This window comes from Neophocaena asiaeorientalis, unplaced genomic scaffold (assembly GCF_003031525.2).
Source record: "Neophocaena asiaeorientalis asiaeorientalis breed wild unplaced genomic scaffold, Neophocaena_asiaeorientalis_V1.1 scaffold225, whole genome shotgun sequence".
Classification (NCBI taxonomy): domain Eukaryota; kingdom Metazoa; phylum Chordata; class Mammalia; order Artiodactyla; family Phocoenidae; genus Neophocaena; species Neophocaena asiaeorientalis.
In genome coordinates this window covers 2635681-2663283 of record NW_020172364.1, presented here as the reverse complement: position 1 = coordinate 2663283, position 27603 = coordinate 2635681, and the positions used below count along the sequence as shown (strand labels likewise).

The 27603-nt window shown below is 45.0% G+C and overlaps 1 protein-coding gene across 2 annotated transcripts in view; it reads left to right on the top strand.

Annotated features, from left to right (window-relative positions):
• Positions 1-27603, top strand: part of KLHL6 (kelch like family member 6) — a 67270-nt gene that overhangs the window by 5474 nt on the left and 34193 nt on the right. For both annotated transcript variants that reach the window (XR_003006231.1, XM_024767631.1), the window contains exon 2: positions 15806-15971. Coding sequence is in view for 1 of the 2 variants with exons in the window: in XM_024767631.1 (XP_024623399.1) it covers positions 15806-15971 (166 nt within the window). In the remaining variant the exon portion in view is untranslated. The remainder of the gene's footprint in view (positions 1-15805; positions 15972-27603) is intronic.

Genomic DNA, 27603 nt, shown 5'->3' with positions numbered 1-27603 from the left:
ATATTTTAGTATACTTGTAAACATAGTTTATGTATAATTTGCATCTTGCTTTGCACCCTTTTCTCTTATAACCTTTCCCCCATAGTGCTCCATAGTTTTCATAACTACTATTTATTTATTTATATAGCTACCATTTTTAACAGAAGCATAATAAGAAAATCTTTCGTCGTGAATATAGGTTGCTTCCAAAATTTTGTTTTTATAAAGTACGTAGTACTAAACACCTTGTATTAAGTACTTTTCACAGCTTGGAAAGTGGAAAGGCTAACATTTTTTTTAGCATTCATTGCATGCCAGGAACTTTGTTGGATTCTTTTTCATTTCATTTAATCTTTACAATGTTGGCAATTAAATAACGACAAGTAGATAGCATTGTCTTCATTTCACCCTCCAGAGAATTCACTTTGCTAGGAAGAACGGTTTCCCTACTGGGATCCAAACTGAAAACAGACCTCTCCACTGGGCAGAAATATGGCTGTTAGGACATTTCCTGTGCAAGACCATTAACTCCCCTTCCCTGCCGTGCACTAGTTTGGTCTACATAAGCTGAAAATGAGGAGAAGATGTAAAAATTATTGCCTCTGTGTGCTTGCACGCACATGCACAGGCAGGATATAGTAGGAACACTCACCCAGTTTGTGTCTGGGGGCTGAGCTGACAGATGCTGGTAGCAAAGACCCAGCATGCCTTAGGATACTGGCCTGGGTCAAAGGGCTAAGTGAGAAATCAGGAGGCAGGTCAGGGTGTGAGGTGAAGAGACAGTATGCTTTCAAAGTATAGGATCTCAAAAACCTGTGGGACATCATTGGGGCTGGAACCAATAGCTGTTGATATAGTGGAAAGAACACTATCTTAAAGTTCTGTCACTGGAATTTGAGTCCAGACCCTGCCCCTTCTTGGCTGCGCAAATGTTGGAGGAATCGTTTGGCTCCTCTGAGGCTCAGCATCATTATCAACAATACAGTGAGGCTGGGCTTCCTTGTTGGCGCAGTGGTTAAGAATCCACCTGCCAAGGCAGGGGACACGGGTTTGAGCCCTGGTCCGGAAAGATCCCACATGCTGCACTGCAACTAAGCCCATGTGCCACAACTACTGAGCCCGCACACCTAGAACCCGAGCTCCGTAACAACCGCAACAAAGAGTAGCCCCCGCTTGCTGCAACTAGAGAGAGCCTGCGCGCAACAATGAAGACCCAACAGAGGCAAAAATAAGCAAATAAATAAATTTACATAAAAAACAAACAAACAGGAAAACAATACAGTGAGGCTAATGATTTGTGTCTACCTATCCTGGTGAGTTATTGTGAAATACACATAATAAAACAGATTCACTCATAAATTTATTTGCCTAAACATTTTGTGCATGGTAATAAGTCATATTTCTTAGTTCCAAGGAATAGAAATCAATTGGCTCTTTTGAGAAGGCGATGTAGGTAGGTAACTCACAGAATCCTCCAGAAGGCTGGAGTACCAAACTCAGAAAACAGACAGGAGCAAGGGAGGCCAGGCAGTGGCCAGGACCACATCCTAAAGCCATCTAGAACCCTTGTGGGGAGGACTCCCTTGCTGCTGCAGGACCTTGGAGGCCAACGCTGGCACGGCTGTGGCCCCTGGCACTGCTGCCACTGCAGTCTCGGGAAACTGGAGGCTGCTGCTGCTTCTGTTGCCTCTACCAGAACAGGTTTTCCTCTGTTCCTGCCTTTGCACCACCAGCTCCCAGTTCATAGCCTGGTGTTGGTTTAGCTGATGGATCAAGTCTGAGTTACACATGTTAGGGTATTAACTGTGACAAGCTGGAAAGTGAGCATCGGACTTTGCAGCTTCTAGATAGGGAAGTGGCTTCTGCCACAAACTACATCTCATTCGGAGGGAGATTTGCCACACCTCAGGAGGGTTTCAGATGCTGGGCAACCAAAAATTGCCAAGGGTCCATTATATGCAGGGACTATGTGACAGGCCTGCATCAGAGCAGAATAGGGCTTAAAGTAATATGAGATAAACAAGTATTAGGGAATTCCACTGCTCTTGTCACGTATGCATCAGAGATAAGGATCCTGAGATCCTAGAAGATAAGAGGACAATTACTTGCACTTTCCTTCCTCCTCTCCCTCCAAATTGTGGGTAGCCCTGGGCATACCTGTGAGAGTATATGGCATCATCCATCATATATGGACTAGAATCAGGCTGAAAGTGTGAGCTACCACTGCAGTAGCTGGCGTTCAGCACACCCTGTAAATGTTTGACATGAATAAAAACTTGATCTTCCTCCTGCAGGTTGTGTCACTAAGCGGCATCCTGGTCAGAGCAGGAAGTCCTCAAAGAGTTGGGAGGCCATTGCACAACTTTAGAAAAGGGAAGGATGATAAAGTGTGGTCACCATAGGAAAAATTAGAAGGAGCAGTGAGAACATCCAAATGCTTCAGAATGTTGTGGATTCAATAGGTCACTCATGTGACCATCTGGACACAGATGTGCTATGCCTACAAAGTGACTCCTGCAGACCTTTCTTAGGATTGGAAGATGCTGGGCAGAGGTTGCCGCCTTAGGGCAGAAGTGCAATCAGGTCCTTTGAATTTTCAATAAAATGTAAGCTCTATCATCTCCACCCTGGTGTCTAGGGCATGTGGATCTTCTTTCAATCAAGAACAGAAAAAAATATTCTTCTCCAGTTTTTTTTTTTACATCTTTATTGGAGTATAATTGCTTTACAATGGTGTGTTAGTTTCTGCTTTATAACAAAGTGAATCAGTTATACATATACATATGTTCCCATATCTCTCTTCTCCAGTTTTGAATAATGTTCCGTGTAGCATTCAACTAAAACACAACAGAGAAATACTTTCATCATTTACATCTTAAGTTCTGAGCTTTATCCCTGCATCAAGTACATGGATATGTAACAGTCTCTTTATGAAAATGCCTTTACAGAACTAAATTCTAATATAGTAAATGCCAAACAGTCCCTGAGAAGAGATGGCCAGATGCAGAACATCTGTGTTTTTGGTAAAACCTCCTTGGACCTCACCATCCATCTCATTGCTCAATGTTCCTGTATTAGTCAGCATTCTCTTGGTTGCAAGGGATAGGAACTCAGAGTCAAACCAGCTTAGGCAAAAGAGGAAGGTATTTGGCCACATAACCAAAGCATAGGAAGGGCCGGAATGTAGCAGAGCCCAGGAGGAAGAGGAACAAAGTCCTTGAATGCAGTCAGGGAGATTTCTTCCCATCCATTTGGCTTCTCTCTCAGGTAGGATTGCTCAGGTGCACTTCTGCCTCATGATGGAGAATTTGCCTTTTGGCAGCTCTGAGACTCAATTCTCCCAGCTTTTGTTCTAGGGATAAACTGAGAGGCTAGCTTCAGTTTGAAAGTCCCCAGGAAAGACTGATTGGCTCAGCTCCATTCAATTACCCAGTCCTAGACCAATCACTGTCAGGAACATGGGGCACAATGGTCAGCCCAGCTTAGCTCAGGAGTCTACTGTTGGACGAAGAGGTGAGTGTGTGTGTGTGTGTGTGTGTGTGTGTGTGTGTGTGTGTGAGACACAGAGAGAAAGAGAGATGTCTATAAAAAGGTGAGAGCTCCTACTTGAACCACATAGTTTGAGTGGGACCTGGGTGGGGAGAAGAGCATTTTCCAGAAAGAGGAGGAGGGGTACTGGACAAAAGGAAAAATAAATTTCCATTAAAGACAGATAACAGATCCTGGCTTACTTTTTAATTAGCCAACTTGTTATACTTCTGTATTTGCGTTGGCTGTCAGGAAGCTCAGTGCGTCAGCTTTCCTTAGCCTAGGTTTCCGTGATATATTCTCCTCCTACTTTAATTCCTTAGTTCTTATCTTCTTTCTGTTGTTACTGTTTTATTTTATAATACCTCTGCTGCTTTAGTATAAGCCGTCTCAAGTTCTTTTGGAGAAGCCATTTCTGTATAAAGATAAATCCCCATTGCTATGAAAGAATATCATTTAGCCAACCTGTATGTCCTCTGCCAGCTGTAAGGATTCTTTTATTCTTTTAGTACATGTAACTTTTATGGAAACCTTCAAGGCCACAATAATTGCAGGAGCGCTGACACTGTTAATGACTTTAAAACACAGTCAGGGACTTCCCTGGCGGTCCAGTGGTTAAGACTCCTTGCTTCCACTGCAGGGGTACGGGTTCCATCCTTGTTGGGAAGCTAAGATCCCGCATGCCATGCGGCCAAAAAAAAAAAAAACCAACAAAAACCACACAAACCAAAAGTTGCATCATAGCTTTTTCTGAGGAGACACTCAGGGATCTATAAAAATTAATGATCAGCAGCTTTGCATATAATGACCCAGGTCTTGGGTCAAGTAAGAGCTGACTGGCATTCAAGAGATCACATCATGAAGAGGGAGCTCAGGCTTGCAGGGGGCTGGTGTTGGGGGAATTAGGGGAGGAGCAGATGCCTGGTGAATAATTCCAGGAAGGTGAGGTTGGTGGACACAGCACACAAAAGAAACAGGACAAAGAGAATGGAGATCAGGAAATTAAGGAAAGTTCTCAAAAGACTGGCAGTATCCTTAAAGCTCAGGATGGCAGGTTGGCTTGGCAGACGATGTCTATTTTATAGATGACCCCGAAGAAGGAGCGGGGGAGAATTCTTAGTAATTGCTGTGAAAAGCTGCACTCCTCCCACACTTCTTCGTGTACCACTAGTGATCTGTAGGCCTTTAATTGAGGAACACCGGATCATATAACCTCTCTTAAGGTGCAAATATCTGGGGGTTGGGGGCACAAAATATTAAGCTTTCAGTACTATGGTGTTGAGTGGGTTTAGTGAAATTCCACCCACTTACCCATTCATGTATTCATTCAACTGGCACAAATTTATCAAGGCCAGGCACTGAGTGTACAAAGATGAATGAGTTATGGTTCTTGTTTGACTTCGAAATAAGTTGGAAGAGAGAGACAGGTAAATCAGTGTTTCAGTACTGGGTAATAAGGGATATGATAGAGCTCTGCTTATGGAAGGGGCATGAAATTGTTACCGACCCTTTAGAGTCATGCCCCAACAAGGGTCCTCCTGCCTGGTGTCGCTCGTGCCCATAGAACGAGACCGAGTTTGGTTCTGAAGCAAAGGAAAGGTTTATTCTTTGATCAGAGAATGGAGAAGTGCCAGCTGTCACTCTAGAGCACACACTCTCCCGAGAGGCCGTGGGTGGGGCTGCTTTTATAAGGCTCTCCTCGGAGGGGAGGGTACCGAGTTCTCACTGGGCTGGCGCAGGTGCGCTGCCCACACTCCGAACTGCAGTGCAGGGCACAGCATCTCTGCACACGGCCCACCACCTCTTGAATTGCGGTGTTGAGCGCAGCGCTTCTGCTCACAGTCTGGGAGCTGAGGTGTCCAGCCCGGTGCTTCTGCCCAGGGAACTCTAATCCAACGAGTTAGGTGCAAGGCCTCTGCACACGACCCCCTACAGGCAAACTAAGCACAAAAGAAGACGTTAGACCTTATCTTATCAGCTAGATTCCATCTTATTTTTCCCTGGGGACCCCAGTGGGCTTTGCCAGTGACAAAGTCAGACTGGAGAAAAAGCAGCCAGCGAAGGCTTCCTGGAGGAGGTGATATCTGAGCAGAGGTTTAAATGATGAGTAGGCATTGAGCCAAGGGGACCAAGAAAAGGGGAGAAAGGGAGCAGTGTTCCAGGCCAAAAAAAGCCACATCTGGGAAAGTATCATGCAGCGTAAGGACAGGGACCACAGAAAGTTGGAGTAAAGAATATGTGTGGACCAAGAAGGCCAAGAGAGACGGGCAGGGTAGGATAGCATGAAAAATTTGTTGGATTAGGATGGAGAGTGTGAAATGTACCTTATAGGAAGTGGGAAGACGGGGAAGGGTTTTTAATGAGAGTGATCCAACCTCTCTGTTAACCCTTTGGGCGGTGATGTGGAGGCCCTGATAATCTAGGGAGACCCTCAGGTGGTTGCAGAAATTACAGGTAGAGGAAATGAGGTCGGAATTAAGGCTGAGGCAGTGGGGATGGGGAGACAGTCTCAAGTGACATTCTGAGTCCTCTCTAAGGGCCCTCAAGGCAGCCAGACAACAGAGAGCCGGACAGAAAGGAGGGGGGCAGCACTGGCTGGTGAGAAGGGGAGGAAGAAAGCAGGGCTGGGGGACTGGAAGACAAACCATACTTCTCTGAGCTTCAAGACTGGAAAGAGAGAGAGAAGGTAGTGTAATTTTATCAGTCCTCCACCCACCCGTGCCACCCCACTGTAGAGCCAAACCCGGAAACAGAACAAGTAATTTCTTTCTTTCTTTTTTAAAGATTTGTTTATTATTTATTTATTTATTTGCTTTATTTTTTTGGCTGCAGCGGGTCTTAGTTGCGGCACGCGGGATCTTCGTTGAGGCATGCTGATCTTTCGTTGCGGCTCGTGGGCTCTTTGTTGTGGTGCATGGGCTTCTCTCTAGTTGCAGTGTGCAGGTTTTCTCTCTCTAGTTGTGGTGCGCGGGCTCCAGAGCATGTGGGCTCTGTAGTTTGCGGCACTTGGGCTCTAGTTGAGGCACGCGAGTTCAGTAGTTGTGGTGTGCGGGCTTCTCTCTAGTTGTGGCGTGCGGGTTTCTTCTCTCTCTAGTTGTGGCGTGGGCTCCAGAGCACGTGGGCTCTCTAGTTGAGGAGCATGGGCTCAGCAGTTGTGGCACACAGGCTTAGTTGCCCCGAGGCATGTGGGACCTTAGTTCCCCAACCAGGGATCAAACCCACGTCCCCTGCATTATAAGGCAGATTCTTTACCACTGGACCACCAGGGAAGTCCCAGAACAAGTAATTTCAAAGTAACTCAAGCTCTGAACTTTTGTGTGTGTGTTTTTAACACTTTGAGGGAGAACACACCACAGCTATTAAAATCTGTTCCCCTCTCTTATCCACATCTCTGATCGCTGCTGGCTTTTAGGATATCTTTGTATGAATTTTAAAAAGTTCTGTCTGGGTGGACCAGTTAGAAATATGTGCTTCTTTCCCTGGGGACTGTTGCTGTCCACATCAGGGCTCAGGACTTGGTGAGTGCAGATTGGATGTCAGCCCCAACTCTGGCCCCGTCTGGGCAGCTCTGAGGGTAGCCCAGCCTGAGGTAATTCCTCCTTTTCCTCTTGCTTCAAAACTCCTCTCCATCCCCAGCTAGAAGATCTCCTTTCGCCCTCCCACTTTCCTCTGGATTCTGTATCATAAAAGCTCAAAGAACAGGCCTGGCAGTCCGGATTCCTCTGTGGCAGCTGGTGGTGGGAGAAGTCTGGAACACATTTATGATCATCTTTGCCCTGTCACAGTAGGGATAACTTTTAGGACTGGGGAAGCCTCAACATTTGAATAACTTAGAGTGAGGATTGGGACCAGTTCGCATGTTTTTAAGTGGTCAGAGCCAGGGAATGCTCAGAAAAATCTCTAAGCAGAGGCTGATCCTTGATTTCCGGATCATGACATGGAGGCCATAAGGAAACCAACGTGGGGCACTTGGTGGGGGGGGTATTGAGATGGAAAATGTTTGGAAAAAGAGAGTGACAAGGAGCCTCCAGGGCAACAGCCTAGTCAGGATGTGACAGTGGATAGTAAGCACAAATGTTGACTCCCAGACTAAGGGAAGTGAGAATCAGAGCAGACCTCATTGAAGGGGGTTGTGAGGGAAGCGGTGTTTCGTTAGCAGAAGCCAGGTTTCACCTTTGGGCAAGGAAGTGGAAGATGTGCAAAAGCAAATTAAAGTGAAGAACAACCACCATGTTTTGTAATGTAAAATCTCAGGTAGGAAGGCTTAGGATAAACACCATGGGCTTGGGGTTCTGATTTAGAAAATCACTGGAAAATATAGTTCTTCACACACACACTTTGCTCCAATCAATTGGTCTTGGAGGTCCTTGTTATTTATTCTCATGGCAGTTAGAGGAGAAATGTGGGTTTGGAGACAAGGGGAGTCCACCTGGCCTACAGGAGCAAGTATAGGACTGAGCTGCACGTGTAGCTTCCTTTTCATCCATCCATCCATCCAACAAATATTGAGTGCCTACTATGGGCCAGTAAATAAGAAGTGAGAGAGAAATAAAATCCAACCCTTGCCATTAAGATCCTCATGAATCTAATAGAGGGAAAAGACACATTAAAAATAGGCCCTATAGAGTGTACATAGAGAGTCCTGTCTGCAGCCCAAAGGTGTTGATGTAAACAGAGGCACATGTTGGAAACTGCTAGCTATTGATACATCATGGGATGGGGAAGTGGGTGCACAGATCAGACTGTGAAGAGCCTTGTATAGCAATGTTGAGAGTACTTTAACGGTTCTTTTTCTGGGCACTTTTTATTTAGTCTTCTTTAGCATTTGGTCCCAGTTTTTATTCAGGATTTCTCTTGTCCAGTTGTGTCGGTCAGGACTGTGCATTGCAAATGGCAGATATTCAGTTCCAATTGGTTCAAGCATATAAAAAAAGAATTTATTTGCTCACATGATTTAAAAGCCCAGTGGTATTGGTTTCAGGGTTAGTTGGACCATTGTGCTCATATAATGTCATCAGGGCTCAGTTTCACAGTCTGTCTCTTGTCTCTCCTTTGTGTTGGTCTGTCTCTCTCAGGGGGGTCTTCACACATGGAAGCAAGAAGGTCTCCAGCAGCTCTGAACTTTTATTTCTCTCAGCTCAGCAACTGCAGTGGGAAGAGAGCTTCTCTTTCCCAATAATTCCAGAGAAAGTTCTGGAATTGGTTTCAATTGGACTGGCTTCTTCCTGGGCCCATCTGTGACCCAATCACTGTGGCTTGGGAGACATCCTACCAGACTGGTATTGCAGGAGGGGTCGTTCCCCAAAGGAAAATCTGGTTCCTCCTCCTAAAGTGATTAGGAATGATGTTGGGCAGCCAAAGCAAGAACTTCCCGTTATGTCTTTGTGGCTGAATCATTGCTGAATTCTGGCCGCAAGCATTTGCTGTGACTGATGTTGAGCCTGTCTGACCTTGCAGGTCAGTAGAAGCCCTTCTTTCTGTCACAAATTTGGATGGGCTGAGGCCATCCATGGCATGCAGAGGCCTCAGCAATGGTCCAGTAGGGCTAAGAGGGACTCTGATTCTATAGAAACATGGCTGGCGTTCTGGTTCCCTAGGGGTACATGTTCGGCATCCTTGAGGAATGGTGAACTTGGGCAAGGAGCTTAGTAGAGGCAGTTCTTTTGAGGTCTGATGATGTTTAGAGTCAGGTGGGGGCAGCTCTGGGGTTCCAGCTCGTCTGTCAGCTTGGAACAAATACTGAGCCAGCAGCTGTGAATTCAGGGAGCTGACTCCAGGCCCCAGAGAGAGACAACAAAGTGCTGTTACTCATGTCTCTGGAGTGGAAAGAGAGATGCCCATGAACCTCCCAATCCCCTGAAGGCATCCCTCCAGGTGTGTGAGATTTACATGTGCACAGCAGATTAAGAACAGGGAATTGTGCACTGTTTGTGACTAATGGTTTTGCCACCACATCCTGTTTCAGAGCTACTAGATCTGATGAGATGTGTTACTTGAATATAAGCTGCAGGGGCTCTGTATAAACAGCTAAGTTAGAGAAAGACTTAAGAGGCCAGGACAAGACCTGCTTCCATCTAAAACCCCACCAGGTTGGGAAGGGGAAGAGGAGTACTACCCCCATCCCCACTTCCAATTTGGGGGCCAGCCCTAGGCCTCATGGAATTCTAGGAGGGCTGGATCTCAGAAGATGAGCATCTACAGGGAGGGAAGACTTTCAAGGACATATCTGTCCCAGAACCACAGCCAGTTTCCTCGACCTGGACCTTTGTCCAATCTCCTCATTCTCAGGGTGAGCCAAGGGGAGCTGGGTTGGAAAGTGAGGTGACCTCCCTCTAGGGCATTGGTTCTTAAACTTTGGTTTGCAAAACAATTATGGGCGGGGCCGGGTGAGCCAGATAACGTTCATATTCCCACTGCCAGAGATTTTGATTTGGTAGGTCTAGGGTGGGTGAGGTTCAGAATTCTGCATTCTTAGCAAACACCCCAGGAATTCTTATGCAAGCTACCCATGGAATATACTTTGAGACCCACTGTCCTTGAGGTTGGAGTGTCTGCAGGCCAAGGATGTGGGCAGGACTCATGTGTTGGGACAGGGTCTACATGGTAGGGCTTAGGGAACAGCTTGAGGTCAGAAACTTGGCTGAGCCAAATGCCTACATACATCCTTTGTTTAGGAAATGGCAGGTGGAAGGTTTGGAGCCTTCAGCTTAGAGGTGCTGGGGGACTATAGTGATGTCATCCCTTGCTAGGTCACCCTTGCATCTGCTGACTCCCTGCTTCCTTTGGAGTGGAAACCCCTTTGATTGGCCATGTTGGGTTTATATCCAATAATCCTTTCTTAACAATATAATGTTCATTGAGCAGCACATGATTACTAATTTAAAAATATTTTTAGCCAATGTAGACATATAGACATGTAACCTTAAGTAGAATTTAACTCAGTTTGCAACCAGTGTTAGAGCTATTTCCAACCCTGAATACCTCACTGATGCAGAAGAGTTAGCTCCTGGTATGAACAGGATGGCGAAGGGATTAGAAGATGAACAGAGCAGGGGTCAGCATGGGTGGAGCTGGTCTAAGAATCAGAGAGTGGGGGTGGTGGAGGTGAATATTTGTTTATAGGACTGTGATTGGGGTTAGAGGTTCAGGAAGCAGGAAGTTCAGTGGCAGGTGTGGAGGCCTCGGGAGGGAGGGTGGGCCATAGCGAAGCTGGGCTGTTGAAAAATCCTGAGTGGACGACATTTAGGAACTGTTGGAGCATCAAGAACTCATTGAATTTGTGAGTGGAAAGTTCTCGTGTGGGTGTGTCCTCTTTAAGCTCCAGGCCCCAGACTCGGTTCTCTATGGGCAGCCTCTTCAGCCTCATCCTTCAGAGAGTGTTTGATAATTCTTGGAGGTGCAGATTCCTGTCAAAAGCAAACATACGAGGGCTAGAAGCACAAGCTCATTCATTCATTTATTCTCTCTCCAGATATTTACTGAGTCTCTACTAGGTTCCAGGCACTATTCTAGCCTCAGGGATATAGCATTGAATGTGGCACAACCCCTGCCCTCACTCAGCTCACATTCTAGCAGGGAGACAATTATTAAACTTGCTAACAATAGATGTGTAATATAATTTCAGGTTGTTACAGGGTTATGAAGAAAAACAAAAGAGATGATGTTAGAGAGTGACTGTCTTAGACTGAGCGTCAGGGATGGTCACCCTGAGGAGGGGACGTCTGAGTAGAGACCTGAATGAAGTCGGGAGTGAGGTTGGCAGAGCTTGGTGGGGAGCGAAGCCCAGGCAGAGTGATGGGGCCATGGCCTGACTTCATTCCAGGAGACTATTGGGCCCATGACTGTCTTCATGGCTGTTGTGGGAGATGAGCTCTATTTCGGGATTGGCACTGACTCATTGCTGAAGTATTGGGCAACTGACTCCCTACTCTGAGATTATTTCTAACTGTAAAAAGAGGATCTTCATAGCCACCTCTGTTTTACAAGAATCTCACGAGACTTGGTCAGTGTCTGTCTAGAAAATATTGTTATTACACAAAAATTTTATTTACCTCCTGTAAAAGCTAAGGGGGAAATGGTTAGTAACTAACCCAGCTGTGCTCTTGGGGAGCAAAATGTGGTCTGGTTCACTCAGTGCTGACACTTAGTTTGACCCCCTAAAAATGGCTTTGAATTACTGCTGATTTTCTTGATTTTAGTGCACTGGTGAGCTCCAGATTAAGAGCCCAAAGTCCTAGGTTCTTGTCCCCATTCTATTGCCGACAACCTGTAGGGTCCTAGGCAATTCACTTAACTTTTACCTCAGTCTATCACCTATAAAATGGGTATAATAATCAAAAGAGATGATGCTGTTTGCCCTACAAAGGCTATACACATAAATGTGAGTGATTACTGTTATTAAAGTGGAAACCTAGGGATGGCCCATTTTGCCCAGGGGGTCCCAACTTTGCTAAAGTGTATCCATGGATCTCCTGGAGAGCAGCAGGAGGCCTAGGAGTTTGGTCTATGAGAAATATGTAGTTTTCTCCTTAGTTTCATGTTATCTGTGTTCAGCATGGTGTCTGGGGCCCAGGAGAGTTTATTTAGGTGGCAGAAAATCAGTGAAAAAGTCTCAGAGGAAAGCAGAGAAATGCTGGGACTTTGGGACCCAAACCAGGCCAAAAAAGCCCCAGAGGAAGGACAGTCTTTGGAGCACTTCCTTTCCTCTCTCTCCCATGAACATTTACTGAACTCCTACTGTGTGCCCACACCACGCTAATGTCTCTAAGTCAGTTTGTGAGCAGCCCTAGCCCTAACTCTATGCTCAATGGGTGGTGCACAGCCGTGCAGGGACCTGACTGGACCAAGCCCAATGCTGGCAGGTCCCGGCTTGTGAGTCAGAGTGCGGTCGGCTGCCTGCTCCGAGTATCTCCCACAGCCTGCCGAGATTCTTCTGACCTGGTCTGAGACGCCTTCCCTTAGTGAGTGCTGGCTATTGTTCCAGCCACTTGGTGAGTGGTAATTGTCTTATTCTTCCCAGCAGCCCACTGGGGTCAGGACCATTGTTATATCATTCCACAGAAGAGGAAACTGAGGTTTGCTCCCTTGTACAAAGTCACGTGGTGAGTTAGCGTCAGAGCCTAGACAGCCCAGCCCCTCCACCTTCCAAAAGCCAGCACTGCAGCTCTTCTTCCCACCCTCCTCTAGGCTCCTGGAATCACGCTGCTTGTGCACATGTACACCCACACACATCAAAACCCGGAAGGTGGGCTTCCCTGGTGGCGCAGTGGTTGGGAGTCCGCCTGCCGTTGCAGGGGACGCGGGTTCGTGCCCCAGTCTGGGAGGATCCCGCGTGCCGCGGAGCGGCTGGGCCCGTGAGCCATGGCCGCTGAGCCTGCGCGTCTGGAGCCTGTGCTCCACAACAGGAGAGGCCACAACAGTGAGAGGCCCGCGTATCGCCAGAAAAAAAAAAAAAAACCCAGAAGGGCGTGAGAATTTACCTACTTCTGGGGTGGCCTGTAACTAAGACTGTCACAAGGTGCTGGAGTATCACAGCCCAGCTTCTTTGCCTCTTTTGGGGACAATTCTGGAATGTGTTCTCCAGAGGTCCCTTGCAGGACTAGGCCAAAGTGACTTTCTGTATGACTTCGTTTTGCTTGGCCTCCTCCCCTCCCTCATCTTGCTCCCCCATTCCCCTATAACACATCACTAGCTATTGAGGGTTGGCTTCAGGGGATTCCAGACACCCAGTTAAGTATTGGCTGAGCTGGGCCAGGATGTTATTCAGTGACTGATTCCAAGAGAATTCAGAAGCTGTCTAGCAGTGACAGCCTGATCAAGAGTCCAAATGATCCCAGAGATCCCAATAATCATGTCACATGGGACCCCCAAAATACATAGGCTTCAGAAGAGCCCCTTGAAGTGCAAGGCATTGAATGAGACAATTTATATACCTATCTCATTTAATATTAAAACATCTCTACAGTAGACTTTTTCAGTTTTCATTAGAATGTTTGAGATCATGCAGATTCAACAAAATTCACCTTTTACTGATTTTAAAATCACATTTTAGATGAAGGGGTACTTCTAAATTTCACTTTGGTAGGATTCCACTGATATGTTGCCTCAGTTACATGAAGCTTCATTTTACCCCATCATCACTGCCCACCCTCTCCTGCTAAATGTCCTGTTACTCATATATTCATGTACACGACATTCATGTGGGTAACATTCACTTTACCCCCTGAGATGATTGCAGATCTGGGTGACCCAACAGCAGAGTTCAGGACTGATGCTCTGGAGCTGCGCTGCCTACTACAGTGGCCACTAGCCACATGTGGCTATTGAGCGTATGAATTATGGCTGGTCTGGATCGAGATGTGCTTTAAGTGTAAGGTATACCTGAGGGATTTTGAAGACTTAGTATGAAAAAAAAGAATGTAAATTATCTCATTAATAACCAAAAATATTTACTACCTGTTGACATGATAATATTTCTGTATGTATTAGGTTAAATAAAAGATTAAAATTAATTTTATCTCTTATTTTTTATGTAAAAATTATGGTTACTAGAAAATCTTAAATTACACATACAGCTTGCATCATATTTCTATTGGGCAGCTCTGCTCTAGAGACTCAAAGGGAGGTTTAGGGAGTGAGGTTGTCCGACTCCTCCCAGGAAGACACGCTGAGCTGGGAAGAAATTGTGTGGTTGCTGTAATGGCGGGGTTTGCTGTGGAATCAGGAGGCAGCCAGGTGAGTGCTTCATGACCTCACTTTACATGTGTGGTTCCACAGATGGCTCTGTGCCCCTCTAGCCAAGAGACTTTATGGCTGAAAAAACTGGCTTGTAAATCAGTCGTCTGCCCAAATGACACCACTGCTCCTCTGGTTCCAGGCTGGCATTTGTTAACTTTGCAGAATTCACATTTGCTCTCTGTGTCATGCTATCATATTCTTGTTGGGGAGGGGGCAGAGGCCAGCTGAGAGAGGAGAGAAGAGGAGGGAGAAGGGTAGGAAGATTATTATTGATTAAAAAAAAGACAAGGGTCTTCCCTGGTGGCGCAGTGGTTGAGAGTCCGCCTGCCGATGCAGGGGACACGGGTTCGTGCCCCGGTCCGGGAAGATCCCACATGCCGCAGAGCGGCTGGGCCCGTGAGCCATGGCCGCTGAGCCTGCACGTCTGGAGCCTGTGCTCCGCAACAGGAGAGGCCACAACAGTGAGAGGCCCGCGTACCGCAAAAAAAAAAAAAAAAAAAGACAGGAAGAAGGACAGAGGGAGACCCAGGGGAGAAGATCTCATGGGCTAAAACAACAGGTTCAAACATCAGCTTGTCGGGGCTTCCCTGGTGGCGCAGTGGTTAAGAATCCGCCTGCCAATGCAGGAGACACAGGTTCGAGCCCTGGTCCGGGAAGATCCCACATGCTGCAGAGCAACGAAGCCCATGCGCCACAACTACTGAGCCTGCGCTCTAGAGCCCACGAGCCACAGCTACTGAAGCCCACACAGCTAGAGCCCGTGCTCCGCAACAAGAGAAGCCACCTCAATGAGAAGCCTGTGCACCGCAAGGAAGAGTAGCTCCCGCTCGCCCCAACTAGAGAAAGCCTGTGCACAGCAACAAAGACCCAACACAGCCAAAAATAATAAATTAAACCAAAAAAAAATCAGCTTGTCAAATGATTTCTTCCTCTCTTTCTCTCTCTCTTTTCTCAATGTCTTTCTTCCTGACTTTTTGATGTTTGTTCCTGGAAAACCATAGCAGTTACCTTTGTTTTGTAGATGAGGAAATAGGGGAAAGCAACTGAGGAATGATTTCCAGAGATAAATAGGTGGCGAGGCAAAGGGAGTAGGAACAGGATTTAGGGGTGTAATCCCTTTTGTGTTGGGGTGGAAGTCCCAGCTCTAGAAAGTACACTCTGTCACCAGCACTCCACCCTGGTGGATACTGCCTCAGTTAGCACAGTTTCTGGGAAAAGGCTTTGGCACTGTCACAAGCCTCCGGAAGAATTCCACACTTTAGGCCAATATAAAGGAGCTCTAGATCCTACCAGGTGTGCCAGTAGGGCTCCTAGTGTCCCTTCAGATCTGGGACTGCCTTGGGGATGACACTTGAGCCCAGCAGAGCAGGACACGTTAGTTCAGTAAGCACTCATGGAACGTCTGGTGGGTCCCGGGTGCTGAAGGATGGAGAGCAATCGCCCCAGGTCCCGACCTTGGGAACCTCACTGTCCCATGGGGGCAGACAGGTCTGAAGGGGGTCTGTTTAGATTTGGAACCAACGGTCACGGTTGGACTCACATTCACATGTCTCTCTCCCAGGGCCATGTTCTGCAATGATTTAAAGGAAAAGTATGAGGAGAGGATCATCATCAAAGGGGTCGACGCGGAGACCATGCACACTCTTCTGAACTACACGTACACCAGCAAGGCGCTGATCACCAAGCAGAACGTCCAGCGGGTCCTGGAAGCTGCTAACCTTTTCCAGGTGTGTGAACAAACAGGCCCAGTGCTCTCCTCTGGAGAGAAAAAACAGCAATTCTCTGGAGACCTGCCTGGCCTGGCTCCCAGGCCTGTACCTGGGACACACATACACACTTAGCTGGGCTTGTGCTTACTTGAAATTTCCCGGGGAGTGGAGAGCTGAGTCACTGACCCTTTAATGCAATGAAGCCAGGGGAGCTTGGTGCCTAGAACCTACACTTGGTTCCTGACTCCAGGAACAATGACTACAATTTATAGAAGCCTAATTGGAGTGGGGACTGCAGTCACCAATTCATATATGTACCTTCTACTCCTTAGCACAACCCAGGGAGATAGTCACTTTCCCCTACTTTGTGGGTGGGGAAAGCAAGGCACATAGAGAGTAAGACACAAGGCTGATTTGAACCCTGGGCTTTCTGAGCCCAGGGGCCACATGTATGCCACTATACCATGCAGCCTCTCAGGGAGCAGTGTCTAGATTCCAGGGGAAGCAGGAACTTCGCTGCTCAGCAGTTTGTGGTGGGTGTGAAAGAAGAGCACTTCTCATGAGGGGTGTCATGGAAGATGAATAGAGAACCCTCAGAATTAAGTTTTATTGTTTGCACTTAACTGTGTTTCAATCTGATTATAATAATTATAGTTAGCTTCATAAAACAATTAGACCCACAGATTACATCAATTGCATCCACAATTATCACAGGAGATCCAGCTTGAGTTACCATCTTTGCCTAGGTCTAAGATTGCACCTTGAGCTCAGTTCCATTGGGTTATGACAGAGATTAACCCACTGAGGATGTCGAGATTTATGATAAACAGAGTGCAGGGACAGGCCAGGTCATTCCCAGGGACTGAAGACAAGCATCAGATCTTGTCCATGGTTTGGGAGTTTGGGAGTTGGCATCCTCTTGGATCATCAGTAGGTCAGCAGTTGAAAAGAACAGAAAACAAAGTCTGGGAAGGTGGGGAAAGAGGGGTCTAGGGTCAAGATCATGGGCAATTGGATTATCTTTGTGAGGCTGGAGTCTAGGCAGGATTTAGGAAGCCCAGCAAGGAAGGGAAAGTGTAAAGAGGGAGAAAAATCAACCATGGAAGAGCACTGATGATTCTGACTAATGGGTTTCTGCAGTGTTAGCCAATTTTGTCTCAGTTTCCTCGGGGCATTTTAAAGATACAGAACAAGTTACTTCCCAAAGGACTGGTCACGCCTTACCTGGCAATGTGGCCAAGTCAGTTACCACCTGTTCACCCAGCCCCTTGTCCTTTCTCTCTCCTTATCTGCTTAAACCCTCAGCCTTATTCACTGGCAGGGAAACTTCCTTTGTTATGTAGAGGGAGGAGCTCATCAACCTCATGCTCAACATCCCCAGCTCATCCCCTCTACCCGCTATTCCACCAGTCTAACTTCAGGGAAATCCTTGTGTTACGGAAGGGACTCTATCTAGTTCAGCTTTTTGGGAAATTTCTCTTACAAGGCAAGTATCCCTTCACTGCTTCCCCCCAAAGGACCAATAAGCTTGAGCAGAATCACCCCATTCACCATAATTCAATCAAACCACAGTTGTCATTGTTACCTTCATGCTAATATCCTTTCCTGGGGTCCAGAAAGTGTTGTTGACTTGTCTAAAGATGGACAGGTAACACTGACAATAATAATAGTAATAGCATTTATTGCTTCAAGTACAGTGTCTGACACCAGAGTAGATGCTTAATGAATACAAATTGTATTGAGCACTTACTGTGTGCCTTGAGTGACAGTGTTGGATCTAGTAACAAGGTCTCCTGTTTTTCCCACTAACTGAACGTAGGTCTTATATGATAGGCTGAGGAGATAATGTTGTTTTTAAGATGCAGGTTTTAATATTTATAAATTGTAGTAACATTACAAACTCATTTCAGAAAATTGGAAATCCATACAAGCAAAAAGAACATAAAAATTACCTACAGCCTCTTTCTATTCAGAGGCAATATGGCAGCTTCCTTAGTATATACACTTCCGGGTCCTTTTCTGTGCATTGATTATACAGAGACATCTAGCAGGGTGGTAATAGCACAGCTTGGAGCCAGACTGCTGCATTTAAATACCAGCTCCACCACTTATTGGCTGTGTGACTTTGGGTGTATTTCATAATTTTGCTGTGCTCCAGTTTCCTTGTCAGTAAAACAACCAAACCAGGGAATACCAAGGAGAGAGAAGATAGGAGACAGACATGGAAAGGAATCTCCTTCAGAGCCTGTAGAGAGAGCCAACTCTACTGACAACTTGATTTCAGACCTCTGACTACCAAAACTGTGAGAGAATAAATTTCTGGTTGGTTAAATTGCCAAGTGTGTGGTAATTTGTTGTGACGGCCGTACGAAACTAATACAAGCTTAAAAAGTAAACTATAGCTAAAAGTCTTAAAATGAAGAAGTAATCTCCTATTCCCACCCCCTCCTTCAGCTCACTCTTCTGGAACAATTACTTTCACATGTTTTTAAATGTTTCTTCTTTTATCTACTTCCAGATTTCTAAATGATTTGTGTACACTGTTATCTCTCTGATAACACTGTTGCCTCTCTGAGGCAACAGTTTTAGATAACTTCTTTTCCCTCTCTCCTCCTGCTCTAATTTTAACTGGTCACTCTCTAGGCCTGTTGCACAGTTGTTATCCTGGGAGTTCCCTTTGCTGTCATACTGGGAGTTCCTTTTACCTCCTTTCTAAGTTGGATTTTCTCTTCCTGGATCCCATATCATCTTTCTTGTATACTCCCACATTTTTATGGATCACAATCTTTAATATCTTACAATGAAAGAGTATTTAAGAGAGAAATTTTTTGAGACTTAAATGTCTAAAAATATTTTTGTTTTCCCTTCATATTTGATTGATATTTTGCCTGGGTATAAAATTCAAGGTTGAAAATAATTTTCTTTGACATTTTGAAGGCAGTGCTCTATATTGTTATCTATTATGTACATATTTTGTAAGAATAGGTTACCACTGGACACATGTTTTTTCATCTATTTCATCCATGTTGTATATCATCATTTTTTTTTTATGTCAATAGATTCATTTCTGCAACAGCACTTACAATTGCTGTGAGTCTTTTTTCATTCATTATATTCGTTTCTTCTATTGGGAGATTCATGTCTTTCAATTCTGGGAACTTTTCTTGTATTTTCTCTTTGATACTTTTCTTCCAACTCTTTTATCTATTCTGTGCTCTGGAGCTATTATTAGTTAAGTGTCGCACCTTCTGAATTTAATTTAATTTTTTTCTTACCTTTTCTTTCCTAATGACCTTTCTGTTCTACTTTCTAGGAGATTTCCTCAACTGTATATTTCAACTCTTCTGTGAGTTTTTAATTTCTGCCACCATATCCTTGCTATTTATTTTAATAGATTCCTATTCTTATTTCTTGGAGACTATTTTAATATGTTTGAAGTTTTCTTCTACCTTCTCTTTCTTTTGAGTTCCTTTACTCTGTGTGTTTGCTTAGGTCTCCAACTTTCATCTTAGAGGGTGTATCAGTTTCCTAGGACTGCTACCGTAACAAATTACCACAAACTGCTACCATAACAAATTACCACAAACCATAACAAATTACCACAAAGCAACATAAATTTATTCTGTCACAGTTCTGGAGGACGGAAGTCCAAAATCAAAGTGTCAGCAGGCCCATACTCCCTGTGGAGACTCTAACGGAGAACCTGTTCTTTGCCCTCTTCCAGTTTCTGGTGGCTTTTTGGCATCTCTTCACTCCACTCCAATCTCTGCAGTCATGTCACCTTGTCTCTTCCTCCTCTGTGTGTCCTGTGTGTTATAAAGATATATGTGATTGCATGTAGGGCCCACCAGGTAAGCTTCTCCTCTCATGCTACTTGACCTAGTCATGCCTCGTGCCATATAAAGTAACATTTACTCTTTTGCCATATAAGGTAACGGTCACAGATTCTTGGGATTAAGACGTTGACATATATTTTGGGGAGCCATCATTCAGCTACTACAGAGGGTTTCTTCAAATACCCTTGCTGGGCTTCCCTGGTGGCGCAGTGGTTGAGAGTCCGCCTGCCGATGCAGGGGACACGGATTCGTACCCCGGTCCGGGAAGATCCCACATGCCGCAGAGGGGCTGGGCCCGTGAGCCATGGCCGCTGAGCCTGCGCGTCCGGAGCCTGTGCTCCCCAGCGGGAGAGGCCACAACAGTGAGAGGCCCGCGTACCGCAAAAAAAATAAACAAAATAAACCCCTTGCTATCCAGTCATATTTTATATTGAGGCCTTAATATACTCGGTTCAACTCAGCGCACATGGAGTGGAATGGGAAGTGAGCAGACTAGAGAGTTTTACTAGGGTTATCAGGTGGCCTGCCAGTTTTTTATTTGGGCTCCTTAAATGTCAGTAGTTGCTGAACTTTTCCTAGGGCCGTTCAGTTTCTCCAGATAAAGATCATTCAGTCTTTTGCCGGGGGTTATAAGTCAACTGCATGTATTTTGGGCCGGTTACATAGGTGTAGGTGTGTGTGCAAATCTTTGCTTAACCCCTGTATTTTAAGTAAGATGTCCTCATGTGTCTTCTTCAGTTTCTGGTGTCCCTGAGTCCAGAACCTTTCTGGTCTGGTTTCTCCACAGGATAAATCGTCTTTTCCAGTGGAAGTGGGAGTTGTTAGACTGCAAGAAGTAAGGAGGAGAACCAGGAGGCTTAACTTCTTAAACCAACTCCCTGCTGTCAGCTCCCACCTACCCTGGTCTTCCTGGTTTGGGGGGACTTTAATATTCCTACTTTTTCGGATTCTGAGGGAAAAACTTAGTGTGACCTCTGTCCTCTCAGCAAAGTCACTTACCAGTCTTTATATTGTATGGTTTGGGGTTACTGATGTCTCTTGGTTTCATTGTGGATGGAGTTTGTGTTTCTGTTTCTTGTTCTCCTTTCAGTTTTGGGTGATTTTTCAAGAGACCTATAAAAACCGTTTAGAGAGTAAAGACTCTAATCTTTGGTAATACTGTTGCAAATATTTTCCATTGGTAATATGACTCATGATTGTTAGTTATAGTTTTTTAATGTACAAAGCTTAAAACTAGTATTTAGTCAGGTTTATTGATCATTTCCTTGATGGTTTTTGCCTTTGGTTTGCCTTTATAGAAAGACCTTCCCCATTGCTTGATTATGTACTTACTCACTTATAAGTTCATTTAATCTTTTTACATCTACAGATTTGATACCTAAATCTTTAATATACCTGGAGATTATTTTGACATAAAGTTTTGTCTTCTCCGTCTTCTTCTTCTTTTCATTTTCTCCAAGTGGTGAGCTTCAGTGGAGAGTTTAATGAGCTTTAATGAGAGGGATTGAAGAGGAAGATGGAGACAGGATAGAACTACAGCAAGCTTTGTTTCTTGTTGACTCTCCTATTCTGGTAATCCCTAACCTCAAAATTTTCCAAATCTTATTTACTTTCTTGGCAAAAAATAGTTTCTCTCTGAAGCTATTTTATTCATTTTCCTGTGAGTGTTAATTCTTGTGAAAATAAGAGAAGAGTACTGTGAGCTTTTGGACATCTGTTTAACTCGCTTTCTGGCTGATATTGTTTCTGGACTACTTGCTTTGAAGTCTCAGACATAGAAAACTGGGAATATTTTCATTCCTGAAGGCACCATAAGGGACAGATGTTTATAGGTTGTTGAAATCACTCTGTGGTTTTAAAATATTATTTACTCTTTTGGATGGATAAGACATATGCCCGTTCTAAATTCAGAAATATAAGGAGATGCAGTGAAACATTTGCCATCTTCACTCTTAGCTTCCTTTTTCCTGTCTTGCTGTCCTTCCTGTTCTATGCACGTACAGTGTATATGTGCATCTATCACTCACTCATTGCCTCCATTTTTTAAACACAAATGTTGGCACAGTAAACACTCTATTTTGATGTCTTGCTTTATTTAGCTTCACGATAAGTTTTGGAGGTTGTTACAGGTCAGCATGTGTAGAGCTGTCCTGTTCTTTTCTTTTCTTCTTTTTTTTTTTTGTGGTATGTGGGCCTCTCACTGTTGTGGCCTCTCCCATTGTGGAGCACAGGCTCAGCGGCCATGGCTCACGGGCCCAGCCGCTCCGCGGCATGTGGGATCTTCCCAGACAGGGGCACGAACCCGTGTCCCCTGCATCGGCAGGTGGACTCCCAACCACTGCGCCACCAGGGAAGCCCTGTCTTGTTCTTTTCAATACTGGATAATATCGTTGGGGTCTCTCTAGATGTCAAACATATACAGTTATCTGTAATGGTCTATTATAAGGCAGCGTGGTGGAACAGAAAGAACATGGGCTTTGGAGTCAGGCAGAACCTGGGTTTATATCCCCGTTCAGTCACTTATTTGCTGTGTAGCTGTGGACAAGTTACTTAAATTTTCTGAAACTCAGCTTTCTCATTTGTAAAATTAGGATGACAATAATACCTGCCTTTCAGGGAAAGTGTGCCAGAGTTGGCATTTTATTTTGTCATTTTAGAACCTCCACAGAAGCCAATACCACCTTTGTGGAACTGAAATCAGCGGGAATCAGATTATCTTGGTTTCCCTGTGACATCCAGTAGTAAAGGTTTCTTAATTTTCACACCTTTGATGTGACTCAGCTGCTCTCTCATTTTCTGCTTCTCTTCTCAGGCCTCCTCTTAATCTCTTCCTGTTAAACACTGATTGCTTCTCTCTCAGGATTTCCCAGTCCAGAAAGGCAGAAGGGAGAATTCGGTTGACCAAGCCAATCACCACTATGGCTCTTTGAAAAGAGTTTTCACGTGAGGCCACTTCACGAGTGGCTAGCCTGTTAACACTGATTGCCCTTGGGTCAAGGGCGCATTCATCCAGTGAAGTATGGCATAGGGCCAGACAGTTTCTTTGGAAGGAACTTTGGGTATGTTAGGTACTGCATGATCTGCCCACTTGAGGAGATTTGCAGTAACCTGGCCACAATTTAGTAGCCAATTTTGGTGAGGAACATATTTTCTCTAAGTAGTTTTGGGGAAGGTAAAAGTAAGAGAAGCACCTAAGAGAAAAGGCCCAAGTAACCTGTTCACATGTGAGGCAGGGATTTTAAGATGCTTGTCACCCAGTGGAGGTTCCAGAGAAGCAAATGTCCCTCCCTTGCCTTAACTGGACTTCTAGGCTTCTGAGCTCTACATAAGCCAGGTGGTCAGAAACTACAGATCGAGGACAATGACTATAAAAACTTGGGCAATTTTTTAATCTTGGAGGACTTTGCCATGTTTGTTTGGGGAAGTTTGCCTTATCTGTTAGTTTCATTTTTATTATTAAAACCTCATGAAAGAATAAGGGCTTGTGAGCTTATCTTCAGGGCAGCAAGAAGATGTGAGGTCAGGGAGACCATACTCACCCTGCATTTAGTCTTAGATGGAAGGATCCCCGAGATACAGAGCAGCTGGTTAGAAGGGGCTTGGATGAAAAAGGAGGTCAGGCTGAGTCCCTACGGCTGAAGTGAGGAAAGAAAGAGGGATGTCGGAGTGGCAGCCTGATCACCTGGGCCGAGCCTGAGAAGACCCATGTGGTGTCTTCACAGCACCCCATGGGGAGGTGATGTAACTTTCATCATGGTGGCAGTCTGAGGGGACTTTGGTGAAAGTCCTTGCATTGCTTATTTTCCTATTATATCTTTTGCTAATGACAGGATGGATGCTGGTGAGACCTATATGATGAGGTAGCCATGTGGTCAGTGGCTGACTTGATAGCCTGGGTTGGCGTCTTGGCTTCCCAGTACTTGGAACATGGTACATAAATGTACCATGTTGAGCCAGTGAATATGTGGTGCTCTTGTTCATCACTAGCTGAATATGAGGACCTGCTCAAGATGCCATCAATATTTGCCTGACCTCCTATAACAGGACACTAAGAAGCCCAATTCTGGCTCTTGGAAATGCCATGAGCTAGTAGAGGAGGAAGTATTCCACAGGCTAATACTGATACTTGTTCATTTTTAAGCACCTACTAAGAGCCAGGCACCTAGGTAAAAGGAGGTCCCATTACTGTAAGGTACAGATGAATTTCTGTTCTTATTGACAGGGAGCCACAGATTATGTCTACTCAACATCAGAATAGCCGGTTGATCTAGGCAAGAAAACCAACCCAACACTTTCTTTACCACCATCCAGATAAAATCAACCTGTTGACTGTCTGATGCACCCTCTCCCACACATTCCCCTTGTCAATCAGTGATACTGTGTGGCTACTGTGAGTGTTAAGAAATCAGGGTTAATTTCCTGGGTCTACAGGACAGTAACGGTTGCCATTTTCAGAGTATTTCAGAACAACTATTTGGCCTGTATTATCTCATTTAAAATGAGGTAGGTATTTTTACCCCCAATTTATAGACGAGGGAAATAAGATTCAACAATGCTAAGGAAATGATCAGGGTTTCACGGCTAATGAAAAGGAGGAGTCTGAGTTAACTCCTGTGCATAGCCTGTGTGTTCTTCACCACACATACTGTATCCACCCCTCAGAGCGAGGCCTGAAACAAGCCATGATCCTGATGGCAGCTGGGGCCTTTAGTATGGTGGTCTGTGACCAGCACAGCTGCAAACCCTTTCACCCAACTCCCTCTGGGGAACCTTGGACACTTGGGGTTACCAGGTGTCTCCTCAGTGAGCCTGCTGCTGCCCAGAGCATCTCTCTTAACTTTGCATTTCTGTGTTTGATCTCAATGTTTTCTCTTTTAAATTTTTAGGCATAACTTACGTTCAGTAAAATGTGCATATCTTAAGTGTACAGCTTGATGATTTTTCTTATATATGTATAGACCCTTGTAACTACCACCCAGATCAAGCTCTAGGGCATTCCTGGCATCTCAAAATGCTCCCTCATGCCCTCCCCAGGAAGTACCTCCCCAGGGGTAACTACTACTCTAGCCATGCCACCATGGATTAGTTTTGCCTGTTTTAAAATTTTATATTGTTCTTGAATTCCAATTAGTATAGGGGTCTAAATCTTAGGCTACAAACTCAGGTGTGCAAAAAAAAAGTGTGAATTAACCTATTATTTTTCTTTTTTTGTGTTTTTTAATTTATTATTGAAATACAGTTAATTTATAGTGTGTTAGTTTCAAGTGTACAGCAAAGTGATTCAGTTATACATATATATGTGTGTATATATATATATTATATATTATATATTCTTTTTCAGATTCTTATCCATTATAGGTTATTACAAGATATTGAGTATAGTTCCCTGTGCTATACAGTAGGTCCTTGTTGATCACCTATTTTATATATAGAAGTGTGTATATGTTAATCCCAAACTCCTAATTTATCTCTCCCCACACCCCCCATCCCCTTTGGTAACCATAAGTTTGTTTCCTATGTCTATGAGTCTATTTCTGTTTTGTAAATAAGGTCATTTGTATAATTTTTTTAGATTCCACATATAAGTGATATCAGATGATATTTGTCTTTCTAAACCTATCATTTTTCTAACATCGAACTTAATCTCTATTCTGAGCTTCCCATTCTACCAGTGGCAGAAGCTGTAGTCAACTTAATGACAACCCACTTCAGGAGAGCCTTATCAATTCAGGATTTGGGTTGCTTATATAGTTGCAGGGTGCATTTACACAGTGCCAGAACATTGTAGAAAGGGGCATCTGGCTCAGGCTTACCGTGGTCATTTGCATCATGGGTCCATGCTGGCACCTCCTGGAGTGTCTACATTCCCATCGGTCTCTCTCTTGATCATCAACCCCTTCCCCACTGGCATCAACTGAAAGTCCCCAGTCCCACCTTGTTCTGGCTATCAGTCCTTGCTGGTCATTTTGCATTTTCTCTGTCCTGTTTTCAAGGCCTCTTCAGGTCTGCCAATCCTCTCAGTATTTCCATGTCCCTCTCAGGGGCAACACAAGAAACATCCATTTCCTCTCTTGTGCCAATCTGGAACTGTAGAGAACTCGGAGCAACTGTGCTAGGCCCGCTTTGTCTAGAAACAACACACTCCAGTTTCTCTTCTGCTGCTGCTCTACTGGCCTGCTGCTTTTCTGATTTCATCTCGGCAGTCAGGGTACATGTTCTTTTGTTCTCATATCCACAGCCTCTAAGGGCTTCCAGCATCCCCCTCACTCTGGAGTTCTGGCCTTCATTGAGACAGAGGGATCATCCCAGGGACCCACACCTGCTTCTCGCTCCATTACTAGACTCCCCCTTTCTCCTCTCTCTTTCAGGCCTGAGAATTGGTATTTCCTCCAGTGTGGGAAAAGCTGACTCTTATATTATCATCCATTCTCCTATTTCTACTGTTTTGGCATAAACTTTTGGACACACTCTTTAGGATTCTGGATTTTGAAGGTCAAAGGGCCCAGTTATTACCACTAATCGGTGTTTCAAAACTATTTTTCTAGTGTAAGTTCTAAAAGTGTATTTAGAAACACAAAAGCCAAAATTGTCTTCTTTCATCTACCCTTTCACCCTTCCCTGAGCAAGTAAGCCTGGAATGCCCTAGTTGCTGTTTATAGATCATGCAATAAGGAAGTGGGCTGTGGGATTTTAGCTGTAATACAATCACGTTGCTACCAGATTCTGACTTTTTCTGCTACCTAACTACCACAAAGTACTGAGTATCTGCTACGTTCAAGGCACTTTGTGAGACGCTATCGGGGGGAAATAAAGATAAAAATTGTAAATATAGATCACATTTAAGTAGCAATTTATCATGTTCTTTCCCCTGCATGATCCCATTTGATATTGACAGTATTTCTGCGAGTGAGCAAGCCAGGTAATACCCTCCTAATGAGCCTGTAAGGTGGGTTTATTATTCCCAACACTTTCCAGATGAGGAGACTGTGGCTCAGAGAGAGTCCAGCTCACCAAGTGGTGGAGCTTTGATCTGGGGTCTAAGCCCAGAACGTCTGGTTCCTGTACCTGCCTCCATTTACTACCCTTGAAGTCTCAAAAACGAGGATTCCCAATGAGCTCCCAGACCCCAAGGCAGAATGTAGAAATTGAGAAATTTCTGGCTCTGAAGGAGGTGGACTTCATAGAATGGGTAGGATTTCAACAAGTGGCAGTTGAGTTTGGAGAAACGTATTCCAGGCAGAAGGAACTTGTAAGCAAAGACTTAAGGTTTCACCTTCTCTACCTGCTACCCCACCTGTTGCAGCTGTCTGCATTCATAGACCTGCTTCTCAGGACTTGGCTCCTGCTTAGGTACTTTCTTCTGTGCCCTACACACGTGTCCACACACACACACACACACACGCACACATACTCAACTCCCCAACATCCTGAGCCTCAACCACGTCCCAGACACAATCATTCTACTTAATCCTTACAATGATGTCCCTCCCTGGCCTTCACCCTCTCCCTGGGCTGAGTCACTAAGCCGCAGCTGTGACTTGCCCCTTGAATCTTAGTGTGACCCACATGTATCCCCTTGAATCTTAGTGTAGCCCACATATGTCCCCTGTTGCACCCTGCTAGCCTGTTGGGGCCCCCGCTATGTCCTCCGGGAACTCAGGGGCTGTCTGTTGCTGAGTCTCTACCAAACTTGCCACACCCTTGGGCACTGCCCCTCCCCTTTCCCTCTGATTCCACTTCTGAGGTAGGTGCACCTCTAAGTGCCCCAGTCCCCCAGCACCTGCCCCCCTTAGTGGGCCTTTCGCAGGTCTTAG